The sequence below is a fragment of the Siniperca chuatsi genome, linkage group LG7 (assembly GCF_020085105.1).
Source record: "Siniperca chuatsi isolate FFG_IHB_CAS linkage group LG7, ASM2008510v1, whole genome shotgun sequence".
Taxonomy (NCBI): Eukaryota; Metazoa; Chordata; class Actinopteri; order Centrarchiformes; family Sinipercidae; genus Siniperca; species Siniperca chuatsi.
In genome coordinates this window covers 25,431,336-25,450,624 of record NC_058048.1, presented here as the reverse complement: position 1 = coordinate 25,450,624, position 19,289 = coordinate 25,431,336, and the positions used below count along the sequence as shown (strand labels likewise).

The 19,289-nt window shown below is 39.1% G+C and overlaps 2 protein-coding genes across 3 annotated transcripts; both read right to left on the bottom strand.

Annotated features, from left to right (window-relative positions):
* Positions 1–355: 355 nt before the first annotated feature.
* Positions 356–5,747, bottom strand: LOC122879282 (protein FAM181B). The gene is given in 3 exon segments (XM_044203211.1): positions 356–2,309; positions 2,312–2,382; positions 2,384–5,747. Coding segments are annotated over 3 exon segments (1,227 nt in total). The 5' UTR covers positions 2,416–5,747; the 3' UTR covers positions 356–1,185.
* Positions 5,748–5,896: 149 nt separating this feature from the next.
* LOC122879281 (prolylcarboxypeptidase (angiotensinase C)) lies at positions 5,897–17,600 on the bottom strand. Of its 2 annotated transcripts, XM_044203209.1 has the most exons (10): positions 17,386–17,600; positions 16,914–17,178; positions 13,052–13,192; positions 12,859–12,960; positions 12,437–12,618; positions 11,984–12,141; positions 10,321–10,493; positions 8,249–8,416; positions 7,943–8,130; positions 5,897–7,009 (listed from the first exon to the last, which is right to left on the bottom strand). In XM_044203209.1, exons 2-10 carry the CDS (start codon positions 17,091–17,093, stop codon positions 6,787–6,789), a joined length of 1,515 nt encoding a protein of 504 aa, XP_044059144.1. In that variant the 5' UTR covers positions 17,094–17,178; positions 17,386–17,600; the 3' UTR covers positions 5,897–6,786. The 2 variants fall into 2 exon arrangements, with proteins under 2 accessions (XP_044059144.1, XP_044059145.1); XM_044203210.1 differs by having other exon boundaries at positions 16,914–17,600.
* Positions 17,601–19,289: the final 1,689 nt, after the last annotated feature.

Genomic DNA, 19,289 nt, shown 5'->3' with positions numbered 1-19,289 from the left:
AGGGATACAAAGTGCTTCACAGTTCCAAAAAGATGATAAAAGCATTTGAATAAAAAAATACAACAAACACAAGCAAAAATTATTTAACCAATTAAGAACAAATCAGGGCACTGAAACATCAATAAAATGCCTTTGAGAATAAATAGGTTTTGAGATGAGATTTAAAACACAGAGTTTGCTGATCTGACCCCCAGAGGAGGTACGAGTTTCTATCTTTATTTATTTATTTGCATATTGCCATATGCAAATTACTTTACACCTTCTTCCATGCAGTGTTTTTGCTTTGTGCCCTCTTGTATTCTGATAATTACACATCAACATCCGTGATAAGCGATGAACACAAAAACAGGCACTGTTACAGTAATAAAGACCAGCTTTATTTTGTCTTCTTACAATAGCTAGATACATTAAAGGCTTTTCCACCAAAATGGATACAAGTGGTAAATCTGCCAGCTGAAAATTATTTCTGAGCTGTAAAATGTTGTAAAACAAACATGGCATCACACATTGTAATCATTGTTTCAGCAAAGTGAGTTTTCCCCTCTACGTCTGCACAGAACTGTTACTAACAGGAACGAAAAAGTGCCTCGCTGAGAGATTGTTGCAGCATGTTTTGTCAAATGTGACAAACAGTTCTATAATATCATTTTCTGGCAATAAGTGATGTTTAGTGGGCTTAACCAACAACTATTTCTGCACCTTGTATGTTTTCTTTTTGTAAAATGTGAAAATGATTGAATGAATTGTCTTCATTAATAAATTCCCAAATTAATAAGATACATCCTAATGAACACGTTCGCTCTGGTGGCAAAACTGAAGCATACCCAAAATCAGATGTATTTTCATTCAGAATGTCATTAGAAATTGCCTGAGATAAAGAAAATCATATCCACATGTGAAACAATTTAACAGTGTAGCAAATGAAACTGGGATGTTGAAAAGTATATGATATCCAGTTACTTGAAAAGCTTTGGACATTTTTTATGACAAAACATTTTAAGTTCCTTGTATTCTCAGGGAAAAGGACACACATTGTTGTTGAGAGGAGATGGTACAAAATGTTTCAATCCAGTCCAATGTTACTTCCACAACAGATAAACAAATATGATACAGTAATATCAAACTCTTGGACTAGTATTAAACTTGTCATGCCAATTTTATCTGCTTTTAAACAACACAGTTTTGTCATAGAGATGAATAATTAGCTCTGTTATAACCACCACTTAAATCATAAGTGACCTGAGGTATGGAGCAGTCTGTGAAGAAGTTCGGGAAGGCCAAAGTGCACAGTGCGTTGTCCTCTATGGGCCCAGCTGCTTCAGAGGGACAGTAGACAGGAGGCTGAGCTGGGCTTGTACGAAGGCTCCCCCCTAGTTTCTTAGAGGGTCCTGAGCAGCTAGTCCAGGGCTCAGAGTAGAGGAGACCACCAACTACATGGTGAGCATCGTAGGACGCAGGATCTGGGCCTCCCATCTCTGTCTGCACCCGGAGAGGCATGCTTTGATAAAGGTCCTGGTCACTGACCATGTTGCTGTAATCAGGCCCCAAGAGTTCGAAGAACTCTGCAGCCTCAGGATTGCCTCGTTCCAAGTCCTTCAGTGTCATCCCAGATGTGGAGCTGACTTTGGAGCAGTTAGCAGGCTCAGTAAAGAAAGAGGGGGGCAGATTGCGATGCCTCAGGGGTGGTTTCTTGGCTTTTTCACCCCTTATATCCTTCACAGGGCTGAAGAGGGCTGCCAAGCTCTTGCTCTGTAAGTTGGCCTGGACCCCATCACGCTTAGGTAGAGTTTTACTCTGCAAAGGGCTGGGCTGAGCCAGGGGGGAACCCTGTCTTTTAACTGGGGCTTCTGCTACGTTTCCTGGTGTTATAATGCCAGTGCACCTCTTGATCTGCTTCTGTAGATACTTCCGGTGATTGACTTTCCTCTTGGATTTCACTGGCTTGTCCAGAGCCAGCTTGATATTGCTGGAGGCTGAGTCTATGAAGCTCAGCAAGTCCCTAGTGGTCTCTTTGTAGTCCTCTTCATTTTCTGCCTCACCGAGGAGACTCCCATCCAGACTTTTCTCCATGTCGTACTCCATCACAGAACCAGGGAAGCAGAAATTCATGAACTGAGGGTTCATGATTGCAGTCTGAACAGCCATTACTCTGTTGAGCCCAGCAGCTACACCTGTGGCGTCTGCTGTGATCCCTGAACCAAAAGTTTCTTCAGAGCATGTCTTTTTTCCTCTGACAAACACTTGGTCCTGATGCTGCTCATTAAGTTCCTGTAAACATTCCAGAGTAGAAGTGACGGGCTCTGAGGAAAGCAAGGAGATCTTTCAGGGGGCTGGACTAATGATGTCAGAACATCAAAGAGGAGGGGCAAAGAGACCGCAGGACTTAACTCTTTGCTTGTGCCTGACCACCTGCATCTAAGAGGGATTTGTCTGAAATTCCCTGCTGAGTTGAAGACAATAACCTCTGTCAGAACTCTCCCCCTCTAGTTTAACTGTTTGTGTGTGCTCTGAACCAAAAACGCTTTCATGAAACTGGAGGTTATTACTGTAACAGTGAGCTGAAAAGCCTTTAAAATCCTGATAGGTCGAGTATTTTTGCTGGTCAGAATTGTTATATGAAAATGTTCTCTAAAGTGTTAAACTTAAAACAAAAATATCCTGTTTTGTTAAGCATGATTATCAGGCAAACAATATTTAAACGAAAAAAGGTTTAAGTTAAATATCCCACAAAAATCCTCAACTAATCAGTGGCATTATTCATGTGATTCCTGCTTGCTTTTCAAAACATTTTAACCACTATTCAATCATCATGCCTATGTATGTGTTTCCTGTCTGGATTACCAAATGTTCGTTAACTTGTAATCTAATTACTGTTAATTTAGGCACTGAAACAAACCCAACTATCAAATCAAGGCCATACAGTAGTGAGAAAGGCTTCTTTTCTGTGGGAAAATCTTTGTGCCCAAACAGATGCCACAATTTGGGAGGATCTCCCCAACTGCTTGCTTGTGTCTTAATCTGCTCATGGCAAAAGTTGATTTCTAGTGCATTCCCAGGCCAGTGGGAATTTCTGCCCTGGCCTGACAACTATTATGGGCTGCCTTTGACATAAAGCCCTACAGGGTCTAAATAGCCTCTATTCTTCGCCCGGCAGTGAAAGGGAGCTTTGTGCCAGAGATTCATTAAATTGCACCTCACAGCCCCTTCGTAAAATGGGTCTCAATAATGAACAGTCGATTTAACTAGAAAAGCTGCCGGAGCTGTTAAATTAAAGGGGAATAAAGTGCAGTTCAGACTCAGTGTGCCAGAAGAAATGTTGACCTTAAGAAATCCTGGGTATGAAACTTCTGTTGTAAACAATAACGTATTTACAGGAAGTTTCTTGGCCAGCAGTGAATACAATGAAGGATGTGTCCAAGAGCCAGATTGTTATGTTGCCAGCACTTATATTTAAGTGGAATTTCAAGTGAATTTTGAGTGAATGGACTGTTAGACATAGTTTAACTATACACTAAAAATGTGTAACTTACTGTTACACTCTGCACATATTTTCTATTTGTTTACCGGAGAATGCAGAAGTCTGATTACATTAAACATTCATGTATTATTCTTATTTGATGTTGAGATGCTGCAGCTGAAATATTGAAAGAAGGTCACTCCTCTTACAAAAGTGCATGTTGAGGTGAAGCAGCGACTCATTTAAGAGTTGGAGGGATGAAAAATAAAGTCTGAAGCACCGAGGGAGCGAGGCTGTTAAAAAATTCTTTCTTATGTTAATTTCTTGGGGAAAAAAGGGACAGTGAAACTGATAGCACTGATCTAATTATCTGTGGCCCAACACAAGTCTGTGACTGAAAAGAAATCCAGAAAAACTCAAATCTATGGTAACAAATGGTTACAAAACAAAGAATATCTTTCTGTTTATACAGCTGGCCATGAAAGACCTTCTGATATTACCTAGAAAAAACAAGAATCCATTTCGGGAGACTGCAGACTACAGTTGTTACTTGTTTCTCCTGGCATTACAGTCATTTATTCGTAAATTCAAAACTTTCAGTTCATTACAGTGATAACAGTTGGAGGACATAGAGGTCAGCCTCAGCCATATTACGACATCTCATGGATTCAGTGGAGGAGTACTGAGCTTTAAAACGCCTGCCCGAAGTGAATTTGCCTCCCTCTCTTTGCTAGAGGCACAATTTTGGCAAAGTGACATCATCACAGTCACAGCAGACATATCCCCCTTTTTTCCCCAGTCAAGGGGCTTTGGCTTTTGTGCTGGTGGGGTCATTCACATCCCAGAGCCTGACGCACAGATCCCGGAAACAAGTTTCTATTGTTGTATAAAAGCTGAGAGGGCGAGAGGGGATGGGCTGTGGCAGACCAGCTCGGAAAAAATGTATGAGCTGAGAGCACAACTGAGGAGCTTTTGACTTGTTTCCACTCTCATAAAATTAAGTGTGAGGTTAATTATAAGTTCTTTTTTTAAATTCCTATAATAGTATTAGTGTTTCTGTTAGCGTTAATCACAGGAGGTCAAAATATTGATTGAATTTTCAAAAACTCATTATGTTTGGACCTTTGGGGAATTTAAATTTGGAGAAAAACATTGGTAATCTGCTGTGCCTTTTCCCACAACCAGCAAGTTGTTAAGTATACAGATCCATATTGTTGAGATATTGTTAAACATTACCAGCACACCCTCTGTCCCTGAGAATTTACTTATTCAGCAGGACCCAACCACAAGGGAGAAGGGTGCTCAGTGCAATGTGATGTGACACACACAGGCTTAATCTCTTCCTACTAGTGTGTGGTCCCTGTCTGAGCAGGGACATACTCAGAGTTTGGGGTCGAGCGAATACTAATAACACCTTTGATTGATGGCCAGTGTCAGAAACTAAGAAAAGGCTAGCAAAATTAATGACCTCTCAAAGTCCTGAGAAAAGTTTAAAGACGGCATTTAGTGGCGTAGACCCCGTCCTCCCCCATGTTTATCTATGTTTCTTTCTACTGGGGTGTCTGAAATCCAGTCAAGCCTGTGACAAAATGTTGAGAAGTCAGGCTTTGTGTCTCCTGGTAGAAAATCAACCCACATACCAGTGCAGGACATGTTCCCCATCTGCTTCACAAAGTCATGTCATGTCAGGAACGCTTGCTTTAAAAGAAGAGGGGGAGAAAAAGAACTGGCCAGAATAGTTCAAAGAAAATTACAAAGCAAGATGTGTTTCCATTGCCAGTAAAAGTGTTTTAGTTTATTTTCATGACATCTGAGTCTTTTAGCTTGACATAAAAAAAAAAAAAAAAAACTGACTTCATGGTGAACTACAAAAGGCTTCTTGGTCCCTGCCGATTCCTGCATCCACTCACCACCTCACTCTTAACCTTCCATCAACCCTTCTCAACCCCTCTGGCACCCCAGGAGTTGTATTAATAATATTACTAGCAGGGGGGAACAAACCAGGCTCTATGGGCTGCCTTGGTGCCACAATTTAGAGCTTTAATGGCAGCCAGTGAATGAATGTGTGCCAGGGGGAATCCCACAGGTTGGTCCACAGGGGTGAGGTCAGCAGGCGTAGCTGCAATAACCTCCCACCACTTACTTTATTGGCCTCCTCCGATTGGGTTTTTATTAAATCTCAAGCACATGCAATTGTTCCTGCTAGGTGGAAGTAACTTAAAAGCCTCAGTCTCTCTAAAACATGACAAAGAGTCTGCTCGACAGAACAACGCTACATCCTTATATGATTAAAAGACAATTAGAAAGATTATATGACAATATCATTCGTAGCATTTTAATTAGTTTAACTGGAAGACGTGTTTCTTGGGAATGAAAGCATGTTAAATAAAAGGTGATATAAGACATAAATAGAAAACTTGAAAAGCGAGGAAGGCACTGTTCTGTGAACAATAACAAATCAAGTTTAATATTACACTCAATGCAGTGGACATTTTCAAAGGAATTGAATTTCTTTATATTTGGTGCCAAGCTTTTCTCCTGAGACTCATTTAAATCTTAAGATGCATATTACAATGTACATTAATTTTGAAAAAACAAATACACCTGAATGACAGCAATGGCTAATCAACAAGGCTGACAAAAAAAACTTAAGGGGTGTCAATTGTAATAGCAGACAGACTTTCTGGCAGAACGCCCTGAGGGCAAATTTCTCCCATGTGCAAAACTAATGACAAAATGTCCCTGATTGTAACACTGACTGAAGAGAAGAAAACAAAAGCTTGGAGGCAGAGGCCTTAATGGGTTCTGGCGAAACTTTACATGGGAGAAAAAACTAAATGAGGATGATCCGTCTTTTTATGATGATAATGTGATTATATGAATAAACAAATATATTTATACTACAACACTGTTATCAATAGCTTTTACATGACAAACAGATCAAATTTTTGCTCATAATACAGTACCTGTCTGTCTCCAAGCCCTTGGAAATGTATAGTTTGGCATAAAGAAATAGTGTGTCTCTAATTAGAAAATTGTAGTCTGATACTCCAGCACTGAGTATGGCTACATGATTAAGATTAAAAAACACTCTCAAGTGATTAATGACATTGTTATTAAAATCAAGAGCGATGTAGAAATTTTAAATAAAACATTTCATTATTTAATGTTAAAAAAATCATCTCCAACATTGATTAAAAAAGGGCCAAACTTTGGCATAATGACAGAGACAGCACCCTGTGAAATACCATGTCATACAAATTAAAGCTAGTCAATCCTGGATATCATGGATGTCCCAGTCAAGTAACATTTTGCTTTGATTTTAGGGACTAGGGAGTTGATGTAGTTTGAGGTGTCTTTTTAGCCTGCCTGATCCACTCGCGAAAATACTTCACCTCTAACGCCCGGGCTGCGCGGACTGAGGGTGGGTCATAGTCATTGCTGTAGCGGAGGTCCAAGTGATGGGCTCCATCAGGAATCATAATGGAAACCAGAGAATCTGTTATGTTATAAGTCACTCCACCAGCCGACCACGGGTCGAGGCCTCCATTACTGAAACGGACAAGACAAGACAGTGTGCAGTGAAAATGTACGATCAGACACTTGTGTACAACATATTAAGTTGTTCATTTAGGGCATGGTGTGTCAGCAAAGCAACACAGTAACATCATTGGTGACTTTTAGTATAATATTTTGTACATTCTAGTGTCAGTGCTTCAGAATTCACGGCATGCGTTCTGTGAACTGTCAATGTCTTATATTTCCATGTAAAGGCTGTGCAAACAAATTTCAAGCACTACAAGGAAAGTATTCAAATAAAGTAAAATCAATTATTGATTTATTTCTCTTTAATTGTTTTTATCTACTGGGCTACGCCAACTTTACAAGAGGTAAACATAAGCAAGTAAGTATGTTTATTTAAATAGCACCTTCCAAGACCAGAACTTCACAATAAAAATAAAGCAAAAGACATAAAATACAGACTTAAGAGTAAAAACACCATAAAATGTTCTACACAAAGTAATAAAACACTTTAAGTGACTAAACTGCAAACACTGCTACAAATGTGGGTCCTGAAGGTTGTATGTCAGTATCTGTCAATCCCCCACATGGTTTGTTAGTTTCTAATTAAAACTACTGGTGATTTTTGTCAGTTTTGTTTTGGCATTGGTTGTGATTTTTGAGACATTTTATTTGAGTTTCTTTGAAAACTCACATATTAAATTTCTGACCACCAGACCTTTTTATAGCTTGACAAAAGCTGCAAATTGGTATTTAACCTAATATGACCCACCTTCGTGTTTGTGATTAAGCTACATCAGTCAGTGCTTTTTCATTTAAGTTTTACATACTTCTGTCTACCTCCTGTGGCTAACCAGGTGGGTACTCACTTAATTTGTCTGCAATAAAAGCCAGTCAAAATCTGCACTTTAATTGCTCACACTGCACTAAACACAGGGAAGTCATATTACAAGTGATGTTTACCTGAAGATGATGTTGCTGTGAGAGGCAATGTCCTTCCCCCCGTAGACGGTGCCTGCCCAGTCAGCTCGTGGCCTGACACCAAACATGACATTACACTCATCAGAGAAGGCCTGGAAGTTCCACTCCTCTGGTTCAAACATGTCCTGGACGCCATCTGTGCACATGGGCATCACCATCTCTGTGCAGGCCTGGGGATGAGGGATTGAACACGTATTCATTATGACAGGTAACGCTGCCCACTGACACATCTGTGCAACGATTTATTCTGCATGACAAGACTGATCTCTGCGCTCTGTGTTACCGCACCTGGTAATACCAGCCGAGGAAACCGAGGCTGCCAGTTGCTGTCTGAGATGTGTTGAGACAGGAAGAGCTTCCAGTGTAGTTGTAGTAGACCTTCGCTGCTTGGGAGACACCTTGCAGCAGCTGGTAGTCAGACACAGTGGAATCGAAAGGAAGATACTTGCACACCACCTTGAAAATAGAACACATTAACAAGCAACACACAAAATAATTAACTAGAAAGTTTGTGATTGCATTACAGTTTAGGCAAGCTGTTAATAGCTTTAACAGCTTAATGCATTTTCTTTTTAGATAACATTAAAGAGACAATTTTAAATATCTAATTCCCTTATATCTGTGTTGTTTACAAGACTGAAGATTGCTTTTTTGTGGCCCATAAAGTGTTTTTCCACATAAAAAGTGGTGGCGCCTGATTTGCATATGAAATTCCCTGGAATGAACTAGAATTTATTACTCTAATCTTGGCACGAGAGGAAAAAAATCGCCCATTTACTTAAAGCCAATGATTTAAATTTAAAGGTTTTGCTCTCCATACTACTTTTGTTGTGTTTGACCACGGTTTCTCAGAATTAATAGCGTGGATGATAAATATTTGAGTTTCAGCTTTTGTTTAATTTCGCTGCTTGTTGTTATGGTTGCAGCAGCAGAGTTGGCCATGGCTGTTGTTCTGCACTCTTTGTGAGGCAGAGAAACTGGGCTTTCTTGTTTAGAGGTTGGAGGGGAGCTGCGCTAGTGTGGAGTCTGTTACTAAGGCTTTTGTCTGTGCACTGGGGAGGAGTTGGTGGTCGATGGATGAGGAGGGCCACAGACATGTCCAACCAAAGATTTATACCGTGAAAAAAAAACACTGCAATTGCTCCAAAGCATCTTCTCCTTACTTTTCAGATAGGATTAGGCTTATACATTCATCTCTGCCAACAGATTTCCCTCCTCTAAGCCCTCAATACCCCGTTCTCACACTCACTCAGATAATCACATTAGCTTTGTCATTAAAAAAGCTCCTCTTTGCACCCACTGCCTAAACCACATAAACCACCCATAGGGGTCGCATACATTAAAGGCGAGGGGCCAAAAAAAACTCAAAATGACCATTTAGTGTTTATTTCAGCCTACATGGTGCTCCTGGATCTATTCAGTGGCTAAATGCTAAAACAAATAAGAAAACAAAAAATGTATCACACTAGTAAAAGTTTTAGTATGAAACTGCTGTATGGTGCACTCGGAGGGGTGTTTAAGTACCAAGCAGTCGGGGTCAATAGCAGAGCTTGGTTTATACACGTGACATGCCAAGGTGACTGGTAGAATACACTACAGCCAAGTCAATCAGTCTCTGCAAAACAGCCGCTTTACTGTCTCAAGCTCTTGTACATGAAAACAAAGGACGTTTTGTAATGTTGGAACAGGAAAGAGAGTTTTAAAACATTTTTTGCATTAGCCACATTGCATGATTTCAGTTTTTTCCCCTATTTTGGCAAGTTATGCGATTACGTTTTCACATCAAGTGTCTAGTGAAGTATTTGTTACAGTCACATTCAAATGTGAGTGGTGAACCTTTGTTTTAATGGTCTCATGAGCTGCTCTGGGCAAATGTCCTCTTTCTGTGGTGCCATGTGAGCGTCCTAAGAGGAACACATCAGAGATCTGACGGAGTGTGCAAATGAAAGGACCATTGGTACGAGAGAAGAAAAGAATGGTGGGTTACTTGTAGCTGCTCATCTAAAGAATACTTAAAACCTAAAAGAAACTAGATCCTTATGAATATTAATGAAGTTAATTGACAGCTGTTGCAAACAAAAGCTTGGAAAACCACAACAAACACTTGTAACACAATCGGCTGGATCACACATATATTTCAATTAAGGACAGGATGTCAGGCCAAATCAGGTGCTTAACCAAAGGCAAACAAAATTTAAAGTTGCAAGAAAGTAAAAACCTTTCACAGTAAATCAATTTTGAAGTTTAACTAGAACTAAAATTTTATTGGATTTTTTTTTTTTTTTGGTCCATGCTAGAAAGAAACCACTTTCATACCTAATGAATCTTCAATACAGTATTTTACGAGTGGCTGTTTGTACCTGGATCGGCCAGCGAGGAAGTGGCTGGAGAAAATTTGCTTCATAGGGGTAGTCCACCATAGCCAGATTCACCCAAGTCTCCTGAAGCCAGTTCTTGAAGCCGATAGCATCATTCTTGTTTTTAAGAGGGGTGCATAAACTGAATTCTTCTGACAGCCACTGAAGACCAGACACTTGTCAAAAGAGAGCAAAAAATTATTAAATGTCATTACATTAGTAATTCCTTTTTCATGTGAACTGCACTGTTCATATTATCCTGCATGTCTACTATTGTATCTACTACATTAGTGGGTACTAACATTTGACATTGTTGTTTTAATCAAGTTAAAACTATGGATATTTTGTTAGCATTTATGACTACAGCTCCCACTGGTCTTCACAAGTGTGATATCAAAAGCTCATGATAGCTTTAGCTGCTAAATAATAATAAAATAATCACCATTTTATCGTGGTTAAAGTGACAGGGTGCTCAAACTTAACCGTCCAGTACAGGAGCAAGAACTCATTTAGTTTAGAATATGCACAGAAAAGCTAAGTTTCACGTTTCAGAAAAGCGTGGTGACAGAAGCCTCAGGGGGAAAAAAAACAGAGAACTGAAAGCTAGTGGAACAGAAGAAGCAAATGGCTCTGCCACCAAAATGAATTCCTGTGCAAATACTTTATACTTTAACCATCAAAGTTAAATCAAATAGCAAATGTCTACTTTTATCCCAAGTCTCTGATTGGTTCTCCAAATATCACATCTTTCTCATATCTTTTTCAACTTTTTCAGCCCTCAGAATCTCAAGTTTTCAGGACAAATGCAACCAAAAAACAGCCAACATACACAAGGTGGCATGACACTTTCTTTGTCTTTTTTGCTAACTTAAATTCATCTGAAAGTCTCCTGAAATGGACTGTTCGACCACCAAAATTCATTTATTAACAACTTACCAACATTAACTTATGTTAATGTATTAAGTGTTACACCTGGAGTGTAAGGGGTACTTCCAAATGAATTTAAGAGTTAACTAAAAAGACAAAACAACTGTTACGCTGGAGGAGGATTTTCTCTAACCTGGCACCCTGAATGTGGTCCTTATTGATAGCTTATACCTGTTCTATAAAGCATTTCTAACTTATTTTACAATTAATCAAACCATTAATTTCAGATTATAAATCCTTTATAAGGGGTGCCTTGTTAGAAAGTATCAACCTTTATTGGTATACTATTACCACTGATGGTGTGACAGGAATAAAAAGTACCACTTGGTTCAATAAAGCTTATTCCTACAGTTTAGGATTGTGACAATGGAAAAGGCACCGGGGGATCCTGTAAAGACACACTTTCTTATTCAGATCTGAGTGGAATACTAAGAAAGTCAGATTGAAGGTTGTAAATTTTATGGATCCATATTTGTCTTACAATCTCTCATCTGTGGAGAGACTCTAGACTTTATACCCAAAGTTTTAGGAACAGCTGTCTGGTTTCAGGCTTTAGTACACAGTTAATCAAATTCACAAATGTGGACCATATGGACCAATGTAGAAATTCTTAAAATCCAGGAGCCTTCCTCATAGATAATATTAAACATTGTTAAATTATTAGTCTGAATAATTAAAATACATCATATTTCCTATAATATGATAAGATAAATCAACCCATCATGACTATACAACTTACCAGTGGAAGAGACATTATTAATAGCCTTCCAAGACTTTCTGATGTTTGCATCACAGTTATACCCACTTCTGGCAAAGTCCTGTGTTACTATTTTGTAGAAGTCTCCACATGGCACCATACCATGGAACTGCCATATGGGTGCAGAGGATGCCAGAGCTCTGAAATACAATAAGAAGAGCAAAACCATTTCCACTTTTCTCTCAAAATTACACAAGCTGCACATTCATTATCCGGGGTAATCTTAATATCATTTGTGCGACATGTTTGGTGTGAAGCGATCACAGACAGGTCAGTTAGGTAATCATGAGTCCCGTTATTTGATTCCTAGGTAATGAAGCTGAAACCTTTCCTTTACTTGTTGCTCCTGTTTGGAGCTGCAAACATGCAAAGTTTCCTGATACATCTTTGGGGAAACCCAACCCGACTGTCCCCACAACTACACTCATATCTTACCCAACAACTATATTGGGGTATTTCATCCTGAACCAGGCGGAGAGCATCCCTCCATAGGAACCTCCGACAGTGATGACAGGGCTGTGCTGAGCTCCAGGTAAAGTGCTCTTCAGGTTCTGAATCAGCACTGCAAAATCTGCCAGGGCCTGCTCTGAGGTCAGGTAGTTCAGATGTTTGCTGTCCTGCAAGCAAATTACAAGTGTTGTTGTAAAATTAAAAGTGAAAAAATACACACACGTAAAATTATTTACTGGCACCGAGAGTGAAATTTATTTTGGCAAGTAATATTTTAACACCTTTAGCTACCAAATACTGGAATTTCTTACTGGCTGGGAACCCCAAAAACATGTAATGAAACATATTTAATCAGATTTTAATCAGCCTTTGATGTACTCCAAGTGTAACACTGCATCTCCACTAACACTGTAAGAGTCTTGTCCAAATGGCAGGGACTCTCCATAGTAACGATGTTCTGCAAAAACCAGCATGGCGCCCAACTCCTCCGCAATTTCCCACATGAAGCCCTACAGAGAAATCAATGACAGGTGTTGAATTAGACTGAAGATTATGTGCAGTGTAAATACAAGGTAACAGATATTACATTTATATATTTACAGTATTGTTGCAGAACCAGGTGATGTCTCCTTCATTGCCAGTGTAGAAAAAAATAGGTCCTCCGGGCTGCTGCCAGTGTTTGTCAGCCACAAGGTATCTCTGTTTGAAGGTGCCATCCTCTAGGAATCCAAAATGATCAATCTGTAACAAATAAAAAGTAAATAAAATTCATGTATAATCTTAAATGTGTTCATTTACGCAAACTGATCACAAACATCATCAACACTCTCAGTGTAGCTGAACTGTGCAGCTGTACCAGAAACGTACTTACAAAAAGGTGCAACATGTAGTGTTGTTAAACATCAAAACCTCGACACAGTTAAACAAATGAGACCATGGTTGAGAGCCTCTGTCTCTTGCCAGTACCGTAGAGAAGGCAAGATGTAATTATTACTGATGTTTTGCTTGTTTTCAACACAAAAGAATAATGTCAGCACAAAAGCTTTCATTTATTATGACTGCAGCTCTTATATGTGGTAAATGGTACTGATATTCCAGAAAATAAAGACAACATTTTCATAAGTTCTGTTGCTGAAGCTTATAATATTCAGTTTTTGTTGACAATGTATTATTAATTTAATGCCTTTTAAGGCTTTATTTTACACAATTATACTGATAAGGAGCAAGAATAACTGGTAATGCTAATCACTATTATGACTAATGAGCATTCAAAGTGCAAATTAGACTGGTCTTGATTTGACGAACAAAACAATCTCCCATTGTAACGTATAGCCGTTGAGCAAATGTTCAACAAAATCAGAGCCAGTGGCATCAGTGAGATCTGACAATCTCTAGTGCATCGGTCACACTTGTTGACAGAAAACCTAATGGCAATAATTTATTTATGTTAAAATCTACGCATAGGATGCAGTCCAGTCCACATAAACTGCTCTGAGCTGGATACCTGGCCGTGTGCCAACTAAGGCGTCGAGAAATGACAGTCCCGAGGTTGGATTCTAGGGTAATTAGCCCCAATTTGTATTAAAAAATGTTGCAGCCAGTTTATAGGATGCCACATTAGTTCCACTTTAGATGAGCTCTGAGATATCCTTTCATCAGACCTCAGGGATTCTGGGGTATCTTCCACTTTCAACAAAATTTCCTGTATTCTTTCTTAAACAAAAGCAGAAAGAAACCAACAACTTCACAGAGAAACAACCCCACGATGCTGCTGAGTTTTCCAACCCTTGAAACAGTCCCAACACTTAATACAAAATGTTTTTGTTTTGTTTTTCCCCCTTCCTCGCTCACTTCCCTTCTTGGTGGATACAAAGGAGGCAGCAATTTTATGAGCCAATGACAGCAAAAAGATTCTGGGGCCTCAATGTGGTCATTCAAGCCTCAACTCCTTAGCGCTTGGCAGTGCTTTAAGTGTGAGGGGACCGTGAGACAGTTTAAAGGAAAAGTTTAGCAGTTTGGCAGCAAAATAAGTCTGAGTAGTACTGGTCATCCAAAGCGTAACGTTAAAATTTTGTGAAAGCATTTAAGTTGTTTTATGACCTAATTTGTTCAGATTTTGTGTTATTGTTATTTTTTATTTATACCAGGGGTTTCAAATGGTAGATGTCTGATTTGGGGAATGAAACTCTTCAATTATTGAAAGCCAAATTCTCTTGCAACGCAAACAAAAATATTCCTATAAACTATGATATACTGTAAATGCCAAAACTAAAGTGGTTGGAAATATAAAGTGCTTCACGAAAAGGTCCCCTGGTGAGTACTGTATCACTTGCACCCACTCAGTATTCACATCACAAAACCTATGAGATTGGTTTTATAACAAATCCACACCCTGATAAGTAGTGCCACCATGTGGTTACTGCAGGCAGCACTTGAGCAGTTTGTTTCAATTAAAATTCAATTCACATACTGTCCATCTACTGGACCAGTACTTTAACTATTCTACAAGAAAAGAGACTTGCGTCTGTTATGTTACAATCCAGCAAATGGAGACATGAGGGAAATAACCAAAGCACATCAAGGATCCTAAAGGAAACTTCCATTCATTGTCTGGAGGCAAAAAGCAGTCAAGAGGATTTCCTCTGGACAACTGCTTGATCACTTGGTGCTCTCCTCACAGCAGCTTGTCCCACAGAGAGTGTAGAAAAGAGGCTGCATGATTGATGATTCTTTTGTAAAAAAAAAAAAAAAACAGCAGACTTGCTACTGGTACTGAAAAGTGGATAATGTGGATTTTATTTGTTGTACTTCTCAAGAAGAAGCATACAATTTCTTGTTGATTAGCCAAAAAATCCACATCAGACAAGACAATGGGCGTCAGAAGGGAGGATATGGTCTTTATCTTCTTGTCAGTGTGGCTGATTAGGCAGGATGCCGTGGGTTGGACCAGGTGTGGAGCATTGTCCCCTAATCCAAATACAGTTTAGTGCATACACACTTTTAACAGTATGTAAATGCAATACTTAGGACTGCAACTAATGGATATTTTCATTTTCAATTAATCTGATGATTATTTTCTTGATTAATCGATTAAACGTTTGGTCTATAAAACCTCAGAAAAGTGAAAAATGCTTATCACAATTTCCCAAAGTGACGTAATCAAATGGCTTGTTTTGTCTGACCAACAGTCCAAAACACAAAAGATATTTCATTTATTATAACGTAAAACAAGGAAAAGAAGCAAATCCGTTGAGAATCTGGAACCATCAAATATTTTCAAAATCGCTTCATTGATTAATCGATTATCAAAATAGCTGCAATGATCAACAAATCAATGCAGCTCTACATACTAATATTCTGTGCTTTGCTAATATACACTTTATAATAATCTGTGTATTTTTTTAAGTGTTTAGCTCATCAATCATCTCACTTTAACTCATAAACGATTAAGAAACAGCATCAGGGAGTGTTTCTTTTTACTTTCTTATGTACTGGATTGTCTTTCCCAATGTCTGCAAACATGGATCGTGGGAAGTGCTTGCAAAACTGTCCAATGTCCAATGTCTTAAATGTTCAATAGAGTTTAAAGTCTAAGGGTCAGTACAGACAGATACTGTGATGCCCAGATTTACAAACTGTCAGGTTTGACTAAACATGTTCAGTCTCTTTTAAAACTCTTCTAAGAGACTGCCTTATATGTGAAGCACATTTGAGGTAAAACTATGAAAATATAGAGCAAAGAAAAATTCTGTTACAGTTAAGTTCCCGGTGATATTTTAGACCATAGCGCTATCGACATTACAGAAAATGTAAAGGCTGAATGAAGATCTCTCAAACCCCCCTGAGGTGAAGTGTTTCACATTCACTGGGCCCTGGAGACCTTTTTAGGCAGGGAGCCAGGAGGGACAGTTACAGTTCTGCTGGCAGAGCCAATTGTGATGGTTTTCCCTTCACTACAGGAAACCAGAGGGAAGCACCTATTGTCTGCAGACACATGAACAACTTCTACAGAATGAAGTGCATTGAAAATTTTAGAAAGAGCAAGTGGTGCAGATATTAGTCAACAGCAAACAATGAAGCCAAGGGATGTAGTGGTAAATAAAAAGGTGAGCAAACTATGAGGAGCCAGTAATCATCACATAATACAGTCAGTTATATTTCAGAAAGCACTGATTTATGCTTTTTGCTTTTTAAAGACCTTTTTGTCATTATAACACCAGTCTGATCATACTCACTGTATTATTTTACACCACAAGATGTTTCAGGCCAAATATGGGGAGCAGTTTTATTTATTTGGATTATTACTCTTGTACTCTTGTAGGGTACAAACATTTAAAAGTGAAGTGAAAGAGAAAGAAGTAAAAGAGGAAGAAACCCATGTGAAGCACAGCCTACCTGTACAATACAGTTTTCATAGTTTTCAAAAAAAAAAAAAAAAAAAAAAGAGACATTTTAAACTCACCTTCTGGTCAAAATAAAATGTGTCATAGCTGATGGGCGTCTCAGTGGAGTAAGGTAACCCACCGAGCCTGGTGAAAAGTTGCGATTTGAGGGCGATCACGTGTAAGCAGCCGAGACACAGCGTTAGGATGCAGGTAGCTACAGCTCTGTTCAAACCCTCCGTCCTGACTCCAGCCTTCATTGCTGCTACTGTCAAACACAGCTCACAACAAACTGATCTTCAGCGCATGATAATGCGGTCGCATGATCTTGCACTGGGAAGAGACCTGTCCCGTAAAAGAAAGGAAGTGAGACTCGCTTGTCAGCAAATCCAGAGAGGTGTTGTCAGACAGCGTGTGGCCTATCTTTAGCAGCAGAGCAGAGGCTGCCCACTGTTGCACAGGAAGCATCAGGTTCAGCGTCTTCCCAATATTTTAACAACTTTAATTTCACAGTAGCCGGCTAGCAGCCAACAGAGAGCAGATGGTTCCTACCGTAAATACGCTCGTAAGGGTTGACCGGAGTTGCACATGTGCACCAGAATGTTTCGCTCGAAATAGACTAGCTATCTCTCAAAGCAAAAGTATACCGGAAACATGGATCGATGCCTCGCTTTAACAGGCCAAAATTACGGGCTCATCACGAGACCGTTTGCTTCGAGCGTAACTCTCCCTGTTGTGTTGCCACTGTGTATAGTCATACCTCTTCCTAAATTTAAGGTTTTATTTTAAAAGTCTACACCGGAAGTGTTACTATGCTATTATATCAGCCGTCATAGTGGCACCATAGACATAATATACGTATATATGTCTATAGTTGGCACTAGTAGAGTGATTGTTGTAATGTGTTCTTACTGGCGCTAAAAGTTGTCCATCTAATGCTACTTTATCCTGGAAACAGCTGACAATGTGTGTAATCACTGAATAGTGCAACTGTCTATATTGGACTTTTTACTTTTGAAAGTATGTACCGGAAGTATTGGTATTCTGTCATGTCTAATTTGACTAATTTAATATGGCAGTTCATCACTGTGACCACTAGAGGGAAGAAAACACTCGTGAACGTAAACATACTCAGAGCAAGTAAGCAACTAGTCAGTTTATTTGCCAGTTACCAGGTTAAACAGCTGGTTTAACACATATTTATATTTTTCATTAATATATGATTATCTATATATGATTAAGATTTTTCAAACGTAGCAGTCCCTCAGTAGTTTTTCATCTGCGTGTATGTTAGGTGGAGATGACGGTTGACCTTCAAATCACGTGTTCACTGTGAAGAACCGCATATTCAATTTAATTTAAAATACAATACAAGTGTAGTTAAGTTTATATTGTTTGATAAAAATAATTATTACCATACATTATGAATACAGATATTATTATTATTAACATATAAATATTGATACCTCTAATGCTGGGTGTCCGAAACACCGCTTTGTACGCCAGTGTTTGTTTACAGTCTAGTTGAGCGGTCTGGGACCAACGCTAGTCTGTCTTGTCTCTCGGCTAAATCACGGCAAAAATGTATGACGATAATTGCCAAATCTGACACAGTGACCATTTTAACAGACAAAAATATCGTGTAGTCTGAACACAGCATAAAGAGTACTAACAATGAGTAACTATTATTCCTACTAAATGGCGTCCAACAAGGTGACCTGGAGAAACCACCGTGCTGCAGAAGCTAAGGGCAGCCTCCGAAAGGAGAAAACGTCAACATAAATGGCCTAAACCACACCAACAACCTCTACCTCACACCTGTACCCCCACTGCCCCAGTATGTGGGTCTAGGATTGGCCTCTTCGCACACCTGAAGACCCACAAGCACAGTAACACTCGTCTACGAGTGGCCACTGAAGATGACATGTTTTATGCTGCAGTTCCTAACTGTGACCACTGTTGGGCAGTGAAACTTGTGAATTTAAATACATAGGGCAAGTTAGCAACAGGCTACTTTTATTTACTAGTTATTTAACCTCTTTTTAAAAGAGCCAATCAATTTTTAATGCTTCAAAAGCAGGATATCTACATTTATGTAAATCATATTTTGCCAACAGAATCAAATTGTTTAAAAGATATTCAACCTTTTTGTCCTGTTTAGAAATTTCAAGAACAATGTTACTATATTGGAAAGTTGAGATTTTGTTTTTGGACGGCAGGGAAAAGGAGACACATAATGACCTTATAGGTTTTTCATAATAGACATACTAAAACTTCCAGTGGAGGCTTTCAAAATGATACATGCAGTTACACACTGTGACCAGTGGAGGGCACTGAACATCTGTTTACACTCATGACAATCATGAGCTCCACAAGCGCAAACATTACAGCACACTTACACTTCCAGTGAAAACATTCAAAGTAAAACAACTAAAAAGATCTCTGTATCTGGGAAT

Excerpts from the sequence above, each read along its gene's own strand:
- LOC122879281 (XM_044203210.1), bottom strand. The coding sequence starts at position 17,093 with ATGAAGGCTGGAGTCAGGACGGAGGGTTTGAACAGAGCTGTAGCTACC. Across the intron at positions 8,131-8,248 it reads TCCTCGGCTGGTATTACCAG|GCCTGCACAGAGATGGTGAT; the intron begins GTGCGGTAACAC and ends CCTCATCCCCAG. Across the intron at positions 7,010-7,942 it reads CACAGCAACATCATCTTCAG|TAATGGAGGCCTCGACCCGT; the intron begins GTAAACATCACT and ends TGTCCGTTTCAG.